The sequence below is a fragment of the Oryzias latipes genome, chromosome 11 (assembly GCF_002234675.1).
Source record: "Oryzias latipes chromosome 11, ASM223467v1".
In the NCBI taxonomy this organism is placed as follows: Eukaryota; Metazoa; Chordata; class Actinopteri; order Beloniformes; family Adrianichthyidae; genus Oryzias; species Oryzias latipes.
This window is the reverse complement of record NC_019869.2, coordinates 24,232,209-24,246,716: the sequence shown is the minus strand read 5'-3', so window position 1 is coordinate 24,246,716 and position 14,508 is coordinate 24,232,209. Positions and strand designations below refer to the sequence as shown.

General features: G+C 42.9%; 1 protein-coding gene across 2 annotated transcripts in view; it reads right to left on the bottom strand.

Moving 5' to 3' along the window:
* The window catches only part of trappc9 (trafficking protein particle complex 9), a 169,238-nt gene that overhangs the window by 81,874 nt on the left and 72,856 nt on the right, over positions 1-14,508 (bottom strand). For both annotated transcript variants that reach the window (XM_023960197.1, XM_023960198.1), the window contains one exon: positions 14,362-14,480. In XM_023960197.1, the coding sequence (XP_023815965.1) occupies positions 14,362-14,480 (119 nt within the window). The remainder of the gene's footprint in view (positions 1-14,361; positions 14,481-14,508) is intronic.

Here is a 14,508-nt window from a genome sequence, read left to right as displayed (position 1 = left end):
GTGTTATCCTCGTCTATGGAAATAAACAAAAACAGGTGGTTACAAATTAATAATTTACCTCTGGAGAGTGAGCAACAATAGCAATATGATGATTGGAGGAAGTGGGTGGGATCTGAAACTCTGATGAGGGGAAACAGACACTAAAAATGCCACCAAGTCACTAAGAGAGAGGTTTTGAACCAGGGTGGGGTATAAAAGGGAGTGGCCAAAATAAATCGGAAAGATGGGAAAATTAAAAGTGGCAGCTAATGGTGAGTAACACAAGCTGAGTCAGGTGGAGGAGCTAAAGGGGGGGGTAAAAGGACCATCAAATCCCCCCTGTGCAGCATATATCACCCCAAACATTTTGCTGATGGAGGCACCGGTGGGCCTTTGCAGAACAAAAATTAACTACACTTGGATTCTTTTTTACTCATCCTATCGTCCAGCAGACGGGAGCCAAAGCTGAATAACTCAAAGTCTGCTGGCTGGACGATCGCCCCATTACAAGATAATGACAGAACTGCTGCCTGAAGAGAAACCCAGCAGCGTTTTCCTGAAGAAAACCATTCAGTGATATTACCCTTCATCTCTCTCAATAAAGCACAGAAAGGATGTGTTGCTTGAAACTCAAATTGATTTAGCAACTTTGACTTAGACACGAACTAAAGCAACTTTTTTTTAACAAACTTTTTTATCTATTATATTCTTCATAGATGTTTTTCCTAAAAAATGTACCATAATTTATATTTGTGTTTGGTTATTGAATGAATGCCAATGTCTTGATTTCCACAGAGCTCCATTGTCCTGAGATGTGTGTTTAGGGGCATAAGTTAAAAATAACATTGGGCAATTTATGAGCTGTGGATTAAGAAAACTAATGGAAAAGTTTGCTTCTTTAGAAAACTCTCAGATGTGTTGAAGTGTAGTGAGCATGAGCTTCAAAGCAGCAAGAGTTACCGTAGATGGATTTTTCTGCATTCCTCTTATTTAAGTTCCAAAAAGTTTAATTCTTTGATCTTGACTTTCTACCACTATAGGTGCGCAGTTAATTTCAGAAACTGAAGACTGCAAAAATAAAAATATTTAAAAAATGAACAGATCTATTTTCCAAGCAAATTTCTGCTGGAATCCTAGAGTTTTTGTAGACTAGAAATGAAATTCGATTACTGCTCAAAAACTAATCCTAACGTCATTAAACTTCATCTTTCAGAATGCTCATAAAAGCAGAATCTTCATGCTGAAATCCTCCAATTGCTTCAACGGATGCAGAAGCAGAGCACTGGAAGCCATCTGCTTGGAGAAGCCACAGCTGCCTTGTCAAGCAGAGACCCACGCTGTGCTTGCAACGGAATGAAAGGAGCAGCGTGTTAATAAGAGCATCATTTGAAGTGACGGACTCAAAACAGTCGGATTTCCTGAGCAGAGACTCTGGCTGGATGTAATATATTCAGTTTCCTCTCCCTCATTTGTTTCTTCCTTGATTATTTTCTGGAAGTTTGTCAGAGAAGGACAGAGGACCGGCTGTGATCGCCTTCCTCGTACTTGCAAACAGTTTGGGACACCTGTGTGTAGTGAAACATTTGATAGCTGGCTGAGAGAAAGAAGAAAGAAAGAAAAGTCCCTTTTTCTTTGGAGTTGGCAGGTGCTGTGATCCATGCCGCTGTATGATTTGGTGGTTGTCTGTGTGGAACTAAAGGCCTGAGTGTGATCCTCCTGAGGAAAAGCAGCTGTGTGAGGCCCGCTCCTCTTTTCTGACCGACGCCGAACCCTGAGCTTGCACTTCTTTTCAATCCTCCACCCCTCTGCTCTGTCCTCAGTCCCCTTAGGAGCCTCTTTCCATCACACTGAGCTAAATATAGGTCCTACCGTAATGAGCTGGCAGTGCTAGAAGTGAGCCGGCAGCAACAACACCAACCGACTGAACACATGCATCACCTTCCCAGGCAAAGAAACAACAAGATTAGCAGGAAAGCCCAGATTAAAGTAATGTATTACCTCTAAAAGGATGGGGACCACAACAGAGACTTAAAAATACTTCAATTAGCCATGCAAACAGGTTTTGTGAAGAAAAAAAAACAGCATATAAAGTATCAATGTGAAACCACCCATTTGTTACATTTATGGATTCAAGACATAAATACAACAAAGGAAGACACACAGCAGCTTGATGGACCGAAGACCAGAGGCAGGATTTCCATGTCCCACGAGGCACCACCAGTAACACCTATCTGTAGAATTCATTTAAGTAAGGTTTTTTTTTCTTGTCGTGTCTGAAAGGCAGCGTCCCAAAAGGTAAAAATTCCCAAAACAAAAATATTTCTTTAAACCCCTGAAGGAATCCCGCCTTTGGTTTTGGAGTTAGAGCAAACTCACCAGGACGTCCGTACTGAGTCTGAGTACCTTTGACCTGAAAGTCCAGTTCATTCAGCTGCTCTATCCGATTGTGATTTTATTAAAGAAAAAAGAAAAACTTGTGACCTTCAGATTAGTCCAAGTACAGAGCGCAGAGAGCTTCATGGAATGGGTTTCCATGACCGAGCAGCTGCATCCAAGCCACACATCACCAAGTGCAATGCAAAGCGTTGGATGCAAAAGTGTAAAGTACGCCATCACTGGACTCTAGAGTAGTGGAGACGCCTTCTCTGGAGTCATAGATCACGCTTTTCCATCTGACAATCTGATGGAGGAGTCTGGGTTTGCATGTTGGCAGGAGACCAGTACATTTGGGACTGCATTGTGCCAAGTGAGAATGGAGACTCCTCCAACATGACAATCCATAAAAACAAGGAGGACAGAGTCTGCTGTGGATGAACCTGACAGAGTCCTGACCTGAACCCCATAGAACACCTTTAGGATGAGTTAGAGCAGAGACTGAGATCCAGGCCTTCTCCACCAACATCACTGTGTGACCTCACCAATGACCTTCTGGAAGAATGGTCAGAAATTCCTACAAACACTCCTCAACCTTGTGGACAGCCTTCCCAGAAGAGTTGAATCTGTAATAGCTGCAAAAGGCGGACCCACATCATATTGAACTCTTTGGGTTAGGAATGGGGTGGCACTTCAGTTCATTTACAAGTCAAGGTAGGTGAGCCAATACTTTTGGTAATATAGTATATTTGATCCCCTAGTAACCAGTAGGAGGAATTTTGTTCCAGTCTTTTGGTTTAAGCAGGGAAGGAGGTTCTCACTCAGGATTTGACAGTACATGGCTCCGCCCATCCACACGGTAAAGTATCCCCTGTGCAGATAAACACCAACAGACCATAATATTTCTACTTGGAGCCCCAGACCTAAAGGTGGATTGATGGTCATGTTGCACCAACAGGTGTCCCCTTAACCTCCAGCTTCTTGCTGATGGTTTTGTGGTCCATTCTGGTCTTGTGCAGGTCTACAATCTAAATCCACTGAAAACTCTTTAGTCTTTCCTCCATGTTGGATACTTTGGAGTCCGACTGATGGACTGATTCTGTGGATAGGTGTCTTTTCTACAGCGGTTAGTTCAAACAGATGTCTTTACTTCAGTTGACAGGTTGATTAGAAGAATCAAATGCTTAACGGTTACTAGGGGGATCTAAAAAATAAAAAAAAGCAAATGAAAGTATTTAAATTCTTTAAAGTGGATTTCTTGATTTTCTTTGTGATTTTTATATCTCACTGTTCAAATGAACCAACCATCAGGATGACAGACTGTCAACTACTATTTAGATGGGAAAACCTGCAAAATCAGCATTTCAGTGATTGATTATTCTGCCCAACAAGAACAATTTTAAACAAATAGCACAGCAGGTTAAGGATAACAAGGTTAACAAAGTTACTATCTGTAGTTTAAGAGACTCAAATGTGAAATTTCTCTCACTTTTAGACGGGGAGACAGGGACTTAAGAATTGAGTCGTACGAGTCCCACAAACTGGAGGACTTATTTATTGTTTGTTTCATTATTTTAAGAATTATAAATTCTCTCCTGGATTGGTTTTTTTACATGCTGTCCCTTACAGTTAAAGTGTTTCTATTATGAATGTTAGAGACCAAACTCAGCATTTTAAGTGGGACAACTTGCAGAATCAGTGACTGATAAATACTTTTGTGCACCACTATACACAAGTGCATCCTGTTTATAACAATAACACAAAACAGCTAATGGGTTAAGATAGCAAAGCTAATAAATAAAAAACAATAAATAAATGATAATGATGATAAAGAAATACTTTTTTCTGTGTTTTTAATCTTAAACTCATCATAGTTGGTCTATTGAATGAGTCAAAATCAAAAAAGAGCTTCGACATTTGCAGCCAAGAAACCATAATGGATCATTTTTTAGGTCAGACTCCATGTTGGGGTTTTCTTTACAGTTCCTTCATTTTTTTTTAAGATTTAATTGAGTTTTTTCACCCCCTTAATCGTATATTAAAGCCGCGTTACCATTACATAAACAGTAATTAAGATGGCAAAGATTAAATCAGATTCCCTTTTTTTGCCATGGAAATCCCATAGAAAAGATTTTTCTTATTCCAAGAAGCCACAAGGCAAATCATTCGACCAACTGCTGCTTTGCTGATTGCTGCTGCTAATAAAAAGATGCCTGGGAGCTCAGACAGAGCTGTGCATTTTACATGAATGGTGATTAGGAAGATAAATATGTCTAAGTCTGATGTCCCTGAGGATAGGTTCCTAATGGACCGGCTCACATGGCCATCAGTTAGGGAGAGGGGGCCTGTGGTGCCAGATCCTGGTGACAATGCAGTGGCATATCATCAGGGACAAGATGTACTCTGCTCTCTTGTCTTCTCTGTGTATTATATGAGCAGGATTCAGGCTGTTGCTGGCAGGATGGGGTGCCTCTCTGTCTGTCAACTAACTTGTTGCTGAGAGTACAACAGTGAGTCAAGACTCTGTACCCCCTTACAGAATCAACAGCACACCTTTTGAAAATGACTGACAACAACAATACATTAACATGAGCAGAGGGTGGTCCATTCCCCCGTGAGGAGGCAGAGCCTCTCCTGAAAGAATAGTGATTCATTTGAAACAAAAAGGATGAAGGAATGCCTTGATGAACTGGGGTACAATGGATCCTTCCTTCAACCTAAGTGACCATGCATTGGACCAAGTGGGAATAGAAGATGGATGATAAAAGAACTGCCTGAAATGCAGCACTCACAGAGGTAATAGAAAGCTTTAAGTCTCTCAAACATTCATTTTTCCTGAGAAAGATATTTAACCTCCAAACCTTCAGAACTTCTCCTATTGGCCACACAAGACAACAGACTTGCACCTCCCGTTTTTACAGAATTGAGACAATAGGTACACTATAGAAAAATCAGTATTTTTGACCAGTAGTCCCACTAGCTAGCTGCTGTTAAATGAATGCCATAATTTTAGCATTTCTGTTGCAAACCACTTCTATTTGTTTTCTATGTGAAGAAGACAAGTCATCACTAAAAAAACGGGTTTTCAAATGCTGATAAGCGCCATGCAGCAGACTATCCATCCATCCGTCTGTTTTCCAAACCCACGTATCCCTTTCGGGGTCACAGGCTTCTTGAAGCCTATCCCAGCTACTTTTGGGTGAAGGCGGACTAAACGGGTCACCAGGCAATCCAGCAGACTAGATCCAAATCAAAGTTAAAACGTAAGAAAAAAAAAGGAAGCAACCAGAGTTGTTTTGTTTGGTTTGCACCAGTTCTCAGGTGACATTTCTCACCGGTTGCGAACCATGAAAGGTTTACAGCGGGTATTAGCATACATCTGGGTGTAAAAAGTAGCAGCTTTACAGACACAAACTCAATATTATGTAAACAATTGCGTCAATCCTTTAACACTGGAACTTAAGCCCCAGTGTTGGTGTTTTTTATAGTACCGCGACTCTTTAATTTCTATGCAAATAAAGTAAGTTCAACGTATTCTCAAGCATAGAAAAGAAGCTTTGTGCTGATATGCAACACTGCACTGCACAAAGCAGTTGATTCTGTTTCCCGTGCCATCTCCGCATCAAAATTCATTAGAATTACGTTGATTGCGTTAACAGTCAAAGAATTACTGTAGTTCAAAGAGCTTCTGTTACTTTGTTGTCGCCAGCAACAGCTTTGCTGTTAAAGAGTTAAAGAGTCAATGAAGCATTTTTTAAGAGATTAACTTTATTTTACTTTGATGATTATTGGGTAATTTTTTCTCGTTTAAGAGCTAGGTGTTTGATTTGTTCCTGGAGGAGGTTTAACATAGATCCTGTCTATTAAAATGGATCAGTTTGCTTTGTGCTGAGGCTTTGGAACTAATCATTGATGATATTTTCAGGTCATAAAATCAACTTTATACATTAATGTCATCTAAAACTGGGAGAGTTGGTGGTGAGATGGTTGTCAGAGAGTATGCGCTCTTTATAATGATGATGTCTTTTGATTAGTCTCAGTTGTATCACATTAAAGTGTCTCTCCTTCCCGCTGCTGCCTACAGGCAAAGGCACTCAGACGTGATGTCAGAACCCAACAAGTGCCGTCTGATGGATAGCTGCACGCCAAGCAACCATAGGGCGATGGATAGGACATTGGACCAATTTGATGCCCCATCCTTGGCATGTGAACTAACTGTTATTCAAAACAAGGCCATATCTTTGGCTGAAGGAGCCACTTATCAAACTGTTGGTTTCTCTAAAGTGTTTTCTTAAAGTCTGGGGCTACAACCCATTTACAAAAGCCAGAAGTTTGTTTTTCTCATTGACGTTTAGCCTGCACAGACTGACAGCATCCATCAAGCTGTACTAATCAAAACCAATAAGTCTGTGCATACTTGCTGCTTAATCATAGGTCGACTGAATCATCTCTTTTATCTCAGACTGCCCCTGTGTCTCTGTGGAGACAGAGCTCAATAAAGAGCCACTAAAAAACTATTGACTTGTTTACAGCCAAAGAGAGCTTTGGCATCAGTGGACGACTTAATAAATGACACCAACAGAGCAGCGAGGCTGATTTGAGTTTTCATCTGACATCTGATCTGCAGCAGATACGGAGGAGAATTTGGATTCGATTCAGATACCAAAACGCTACCTCATTCATGAGAAAACAGTACTGCAATAGATCCCAATAGAAGGCTTACTAGAACAGGGCTGGTCAACTCTACCTGTTTACCAGTCTTCCCTGTCCAGTTTGCTGGTGATTAGCCGAGTCAAGTGATACCACATACCGATTAAATGAATACACCTGATTTAGGTAGTCAGCATCAAGCAGTCCAGGGAGAGCTGGAAAATGGACAGGGTTGTGGCTCTTGAGGACCAGGGTTGGTCAGTCCTGTTCTAGTAAGTCCTCCTCTCTGAACTTTAAAAAAACAAAAAACAAAATACTGTTGGTGGTTCCAGCAGCAGACAGTTCGTCTGGGGCTAGGGGGACCCTCTGGGAATGGGGCCCCGGGCTATCCTCGGAGGGCTATCCTCCTGGCTGGGGTGGGGCCTGCACTCTCCGTGCTCCTGTACCTCCCTGCTCATAGGCTTTGGGGGCCCCTGCAGCGGTCCTGCTAGCCCTGGTCTGGGTGTCTGGCTGGACTCCTCGGCGAGCGGATTCCCTCTGCTATACCATTCCGGTGTCAGGGGGCTCTGGCTACCGCTACTGCTTCGGTGGGGGTCTTGGTGTGGGGGGCCGGGCACTCTCCCTCTTTTTACATTCCATCATCCACCTCAGCAGAACATAAACACCCACCTGAGCAGAGGTGTCAGCTCACCTTTGCACAATAGTTTGTGTGACAGAATGAAATGCTTTACAATTGTTGGTTTGTATGCATATGTGTGTGAACTTTAGTTTTATTTATAAAAATTTTGACTTAAGGCCCGTTCACACCGGGACAAATTTCGCCGGTGATTTTCGCCGACGTTTAACGCCTCGTGACTAAACAAAGGGCACCAATGTGAGTGTGCACACCGAGGCGAAAAAACGCCACGCGTCAAAGCGTCAAAAAAAAAAAACGCCTCGGGTTCGTTTTTTTTTTCCGACGCGTCGCGTCGAAATCTATTCGACCAATGAGAATGGCGCTTTTGCACACGTGTCTGGAGCTTCTGAAGTTACAGTAAAACACAACTTGGGGGCGCTCAAACACAAAACTGCCTTGCTGAGCACACATACCAGCGAAGAAGATAGACGCCGAGTAGACACACTGCCGCGAAGAAATAATGACGGACATTCTAAAATATCCCCGAACCAAGCACCAGTTGGAGCTACTGGTGCTTGAAATATTCATGTTTTCTTTGTATTATTCTGACAAGCGCGTAAATACTTGCTCTCTTCTTCTGAGTGAAAAGCGACTTTAAGAAGCGTAAAGTTGCGCAGCGCCACCTTGTGTACAGGAGTATTTCTGTTTACATTAAGCGCCCTCTAATGTCAGGGAAGGAAATTGCATGTTCGCTCGGCTCATCGTCAGCGAAAATCGCCTGGGTGTGAACACAAAAAACGTGGCGAAAAACGCTGGCGAATAACGCCTGGCAAATATTCGTCCCGGTGTGTACGGGCCTTAACACTTACACCAGACATGATGATAATCCTCCAGCCTCTTGTTGCTTAATGATTGTACCCCCCCACCACCACCTCTGTTATTATCCTCCAGATCGCCTTAATTCCCCTTTTCCCTCTTTCGTCTGTCTCCAACATCCCTCCCTTCTTTCCTCTTGTTTGTGCTCTAAAGCATTCTATCTGGTGTGGTGCATGGCGCAACAAAATCATGTAGACTTTCCAAAAGAATCTGCGTTAGCACCCTCAGTGTTTGGTCGGAAAAGCAACACCTTCAAATGCTGCTGCCCTTCCTCTGCAGGAGCAGCATCCGCCGCAGAATGCTTCAAGAGCCTCCTTTAAAAATCAATATCAAGCTGGACCTGCAGTTAGGGGACGAAGAGGGCAGAAAAGAGAAAGAACTCAAATCCTGAGCCAATAAAAAAAGGCAATCATTTGGTTTCTGAGCTGTAGTTTCACGCTTGTGCAGACAGCTGTGGCAGTTATAAATATCTGCACCATGAGCCGGGGTCTGTACCCGTGAAGAGAGCTGAACCGCCACCAGCAGGGCTGAGGCTAAAAATAGCAGACTGGCAGCCAGCCGACTATGACTGTCTCCACTGCATTTGATCATCCGAGGTGGCTGAGCCCCCAGAAACCCCCCACCACTCTGCTGTTTTCACTGCACACATGATGACACACCCGTTCAGCAGGAATTTAAGGTTTCTTTACCAGCATGTTTGCATTTAAAAACTAGAACAGATGGTTTCCTTACAGCTGGATAAATGCCTATAAGCATCTCTTTTTTTATTATTATTACTTACAGTCAAAATCATATTTCCTGAAACTTTCAAGTAATTCGTCCTCGTTTAGACTTCCCTATGTGTTAAATCTTTAATGCAAAAAAATAATATAATTGCATTTAATTAGGACTGTGTGTCTGCAATAGTCTGGCTATACGATACGTATCCTGATCCACGTCACACGATACAATACATATCGTGATATTGTACCGGAACACATTTTCTTTTTGTTTTGTTTTTTAAAAGTATGACTTAGAAAAAAACTCTACCTGAATATTAGTATGCCTTTCATTGTAATACATTTGTAAAATTCTGTTTATTTAATGATCACAATGCTAAGCACTGCAACTCGAACTCATATATAAGTTGCTTTTACCCAAGCCAATTCATAGTGCAGAACTTTGGCCCGCTTTGCTGATAGCATTTGCCTGGTGCTCCGTGCATTAGACGCTGTGAAGCGGCACTGCTTCCCTCATTCCTGAGCTACAAAGCACCACAATCCGCGTTTCTATATGATACTGGCAGCAACGTGGCACAGAGTTTTGGTTCGGTACCCATCCTAAGTAAAAACTAAGTAGTGCAGGTCTCATAACAACTAGACAAGCTGCTTCTCGCTGAGTTGTTTCTTTGTAGTGTAGAGCTGCTCATTGAGGCTCAGTGGGCGGTGCTGCCAACTAGTGGTTGGAGGTTTAAGTGGATAATGAGTCAGACGCTGAAGGACGTCCATAAATTATTAAATAAATATCGTCCTGACAGCATTTTATATCAATACAAATATTGCGATATATCGTTGAATTGAATTTTTCCTACACCCCTACGTTTAATGAGATTCTTATCTGTAGATGAACGAAAAACTGAATAAAAACAAAGGCTGTGTGATATTTCCAGAGGAATTTCACGTGTGCCTCACACGGCTGTAGATGTTTGTTTCGTTCTCCAGGTCTCATTTCAGCATCTCAGCTCAGTCAAGTCTGGGCTTGCTCAGTGAAACTGGTTGATTTTTTTTTGACGGCTCTTTGGTTTCCTGTTGGGAAAAAGTTCTAGTTGCGTGGTTTATTTTCAGCCCAGCTTTAGCCGTCTATCTACTGCTGACTGCAAGGAGCAGAGGAAGACCAAATCCTCACCCCTCCACCGCCGTGCCTGACAATGGGCATGGAAGTTTTCTGCTGTCTTTATTTTTTAATACATTGGGACTACAGGCATTTTCCAGAACTTTTGTTATTTGTAGAAACACAACTATAAAAACTAGGGCTGTCAAAATTTTTGTTAAAGAATTTAATTGTAATTATTTGGTTATCTTGGATATCTTGGTAATAAAACACATGCCACCTCCTTTTTAATTTATATACATAAATTATGGCTTTAAGGCATTTCACTGAAACATCTTGGCACATATAAAACCAAAATCCTCTTACTTTTGTTTTTTTTTTTAAGTGGCCTGGTCTTCCTGGTCTACAGTAGAAGATCAGATGTTTAGAATCTTTTCTTTGATACATCTTTATAGTTATTTATGTCTCAAAGCCACATAGAAAAGTGTGGCATGTTGTCAGCTCCTGTTAAAGACACTAGAGCAGATTAAACTCCAGCCATAACATACAAACACACTCTGAAACGAGACACTTTCATCTTCTTTTTTGGCTGGGTTTAGAAGAGTAAATATTAAAGGAAATTATGCACTTTTTTCCCCTCCTTCTTCTGGCTGAGGATGCCAATAAAATCCCATCTCTCTCAGAGCGTTACCCTCTGAGGAACCTCTACACTCTGACAGCGATCTCAGCAGTGTTAGCGAGATGGATCATGAAGGGGGTACTGAAATTGCACTGGAGGCATCTTCACACCACGCTGGGCATTTGGTGTTTTGAAGATAATCTCAGGGTGTGCCTAAGAGGCCCTGCTCAGTATCGTGGCTTTGGTGAAACGCTCCTGTAGCTGGGTCCACAGTGGGGTTAGATTCATGAGCTGGATGGAGAACCAGCCTGTTCCAGAGTTTGTGCTTTATCCCCATTTCCTCACACGCTTCCTCTCACATCTCCCCAGCAGATGGAAATGGGAAAGAACACACTGTGGTCATCTATTGCTGCTTGAAGACAATTACAGAAAAGTTTTAGGATGTCAACAACTGAGTGCAAACAGCCAGAGATGAACATGAAAGCCTCAGGGGGTGATGCTCTGGCAGATGGAACTTAAAGCTGCACTGATAAGGTGAACTGAAGGTTTCATTGACAGAAATGTGGACATGACCCAAATCTGCTGGGAGATGAGACACCTGTGAACATCCATCCCATCCTGACACCATCCGCATCTTTCAAGCTGTTTGTGGAAAGATTGAAAAAGAGGCACTTTAGCCGAGCAATGAAAGGTCAGGGAGATAAACTCCTCGATTGCTCCTGTGCTGACGGCAGATCAGTCTTCACTGGTTGAATGTATTCTTCCTCTGTGAGTGCCAGTCACAAAACAAACAGGCAACAAAAAACTAACTAATGTTTTGAATCAAAATACCAATTATAAGTTGCTTAAATGAGCAGATAAATTCCCAGCACTGAGACATGCAGGAGGCTGAGTTGGACGGCTGACATGTTTGGCTTGAAGGATCCCAATTTGCTGTGCATCTGTCCCTCCAGCCCTCAGGCCAAGCCTGCTCTGATCAGCCAGTTCAAGTTCCCACTCATCTGATGCCACACACACAAACACAGTGAGGATCTTCACTGAGACGCACACAAACATGCAGAAATTCAAATCAGAGGAAATGTTTTCCCTTCTTCCAGTTGTCTCCATGAATCCATTTCCTCTCTGTGTTGGTTTAGCACATGCACTCAGGAACGGTTGAAAGCAGGGTTGATTGACTCAAATCCAACAGGAGGAATGTCTGAGGTGTGTAGCTGTTCCAGGAGGAGCAAGGCCTTAAAGAAAGGATGATGGACTAAAGCCCAGACAGGTGTTGGGCAGAGGTACCTGCTCAAATGTGTACCATCAATCTGGATGTCTATGGTTCTGTTGTTTTTTTTTCTATCTAAATTAAAGTCTAATGCGGTTATTTTTCTCAGCAGCAGGAAGAGTCTCCGAAAACTGAATACAAACAAAAACTTATGCAAACTAACAGTTGTGTTTTAAAGTCCTTTTTGTGGTAAAAATCCTAACATCTTATAGTAATCGGATGAAATCACCGTTCATAATTACAGTGCTTGATGCGGCTGGATGGTTAAGCGCTGGACTGGAACATGGGAAACTAGGGTTTGATTCCCATGGGGAGCAATTAGCTTCATTCTGTGTGGGTCCTTGGTCAAGACCCTTCATGCTACTGCCTAACTAGGGCCCAAGCCTGGCCCTCCCTGTGCCAGTCCCCAGCCCGGATAAAATACAGGGTTGTGTCTGGAAGGGGATCCAGCGTAAAAGTCTCTGCCAAACCAAATGTGTGAATCAGTAAAAGCCGATTCACTGTGATGACCACTGACGAGATATGCCACAGTAGCTGCGTTTACATGGACAAAAGTAATTGATTGGGAGATATATGCGGCATGGAAACACGCCGTTCGGAATCCTCCGCCCCGTTCAGACTCGTTCGGATCAAAATTTCTTTCTGATGGAGATAGGTGGGTTTTGCCGATTGTTGATCTGATCGTTGTGCGTGTAAACGGTTCATTCCGATCGTGGGTCACTACTGCTCTGGTTTAACGTCATGCATAGACGGTGTTTCGCTCCAGAGAAAGCTTTGGAGCTCAAACAGGACCGACCGGCGGCTCCGCGCCAGCACAGTAGCCGGACTTATAGCTTTGTGTTTGCGGGCATCGGGCATGGGGTGGGCGAGCTGCCGGACTCAGGAGAACCGTGTTTCCCGATAGAACTATGTCTCCAAGCAGAGCAGAAATGTCGCTCAGTCCTTAGAAACCGTTCAAACAATCACCTGGATTTGTGTTTCCAGTCGTGTCCTGACAAAACAAAGGCTGATGTTATTCCCACATATTTATGTGCATCATGTTTCTCTGCGAGTTTCATTTTTACTAGCATTTCGTACTCGGGTGAAACAAACATCTTGACTGGCAGCATATTTTCATGGTTTTCCTGGCCTTGCGTCTGTTTTCTACGCTCTTCTTAGGACACAAAACCTTTAATCATTAGGCCTTTGTTATATTTATGGTAAAGTCCAGAGCTGCATATTCAAAAACATGGAGAATCCCAATGATGTCTACATGTAATGAAGTGCGGATTCACCGCCTTTTCTTCAGCACACAAGAACATGAATCATCCGGCGTCTCCACACAAACAAAGCTTGCTTCAATAAGACCGTTTGGGTCAGAAAAATGTTCTTTAAATCTGTTTTCACCAAAGCTGCAGCACTGAAGCTGAGAACTGTCAATCAAACTCTGCCTCTAATAACCCAACAACAGATTCCAATCCCTGATAGATGCTTAAACACGTCTCATTCTTTGGCTGATCTACAGTAAAGGTGGAGAATATCTAACAAGCCACGAAATCCGTCCAAAGGGAAAAGTGTTTTAGCAGACGTGAAGCTAGAAAAGGATTTAGGATCAGATCACTGTAGGGAAAAGTTTCTACTGCAGACAACCTGATGTGGTTAGAAATTCAGACCTTGTAATGGGCTTTGTGAGTGTGTGTGCTAGAAGGTGTAAGAATATGTGTGTGTTAGAGTTTGTGTGTGTTAAACTGTGTATTGTGTTAGAACCTGTGTGTTTGTTAGTCCTCATGGATCTAAACCAAACCGAAGACGTTCGATCTGATAAAAACAGAAAACTCTTGGTTCAAGGATTTGACCAAATAAAAGCCTTTAGAAGTGTCTTATGGAGTAAACTGCTCTTCATCAATGACCCTGCCTATCCTGAACAGGTCGCTCTGGCTTTGAGAGGCTTGCATCCATCCTTGCTGCAGGTGCTTTGACCGATGAGGACCCTCAAAACATCTACTTAACCCGCTGACTGCATGCATCTTTCCCCTTCCTGTGTCTTTGCCTGGCAGAGAACAGAAAGCATTTCCAGCAAAGGAATATGTCTGTCCTTTCTGCACAGTATGAATCAGTTGAAATCCTCACATTTTCAAAAAGGTATTCCTGCAGTACGCTGGGGTTCCTACTGTGCAGAAGAAGGCTGCTCACCTTGACGTGGCTGTACTCTGCCTTGCCTGACTCGCTGCCCAGGGGTTTGGACTCGGGCCTGGGTTTGAGGACTTGTCGGAGCGGACTGGAGATGGGCCAGCCCGTCACACTGATGCCATCTGGGGGGGAAAAACAAGCAGGCGGCTT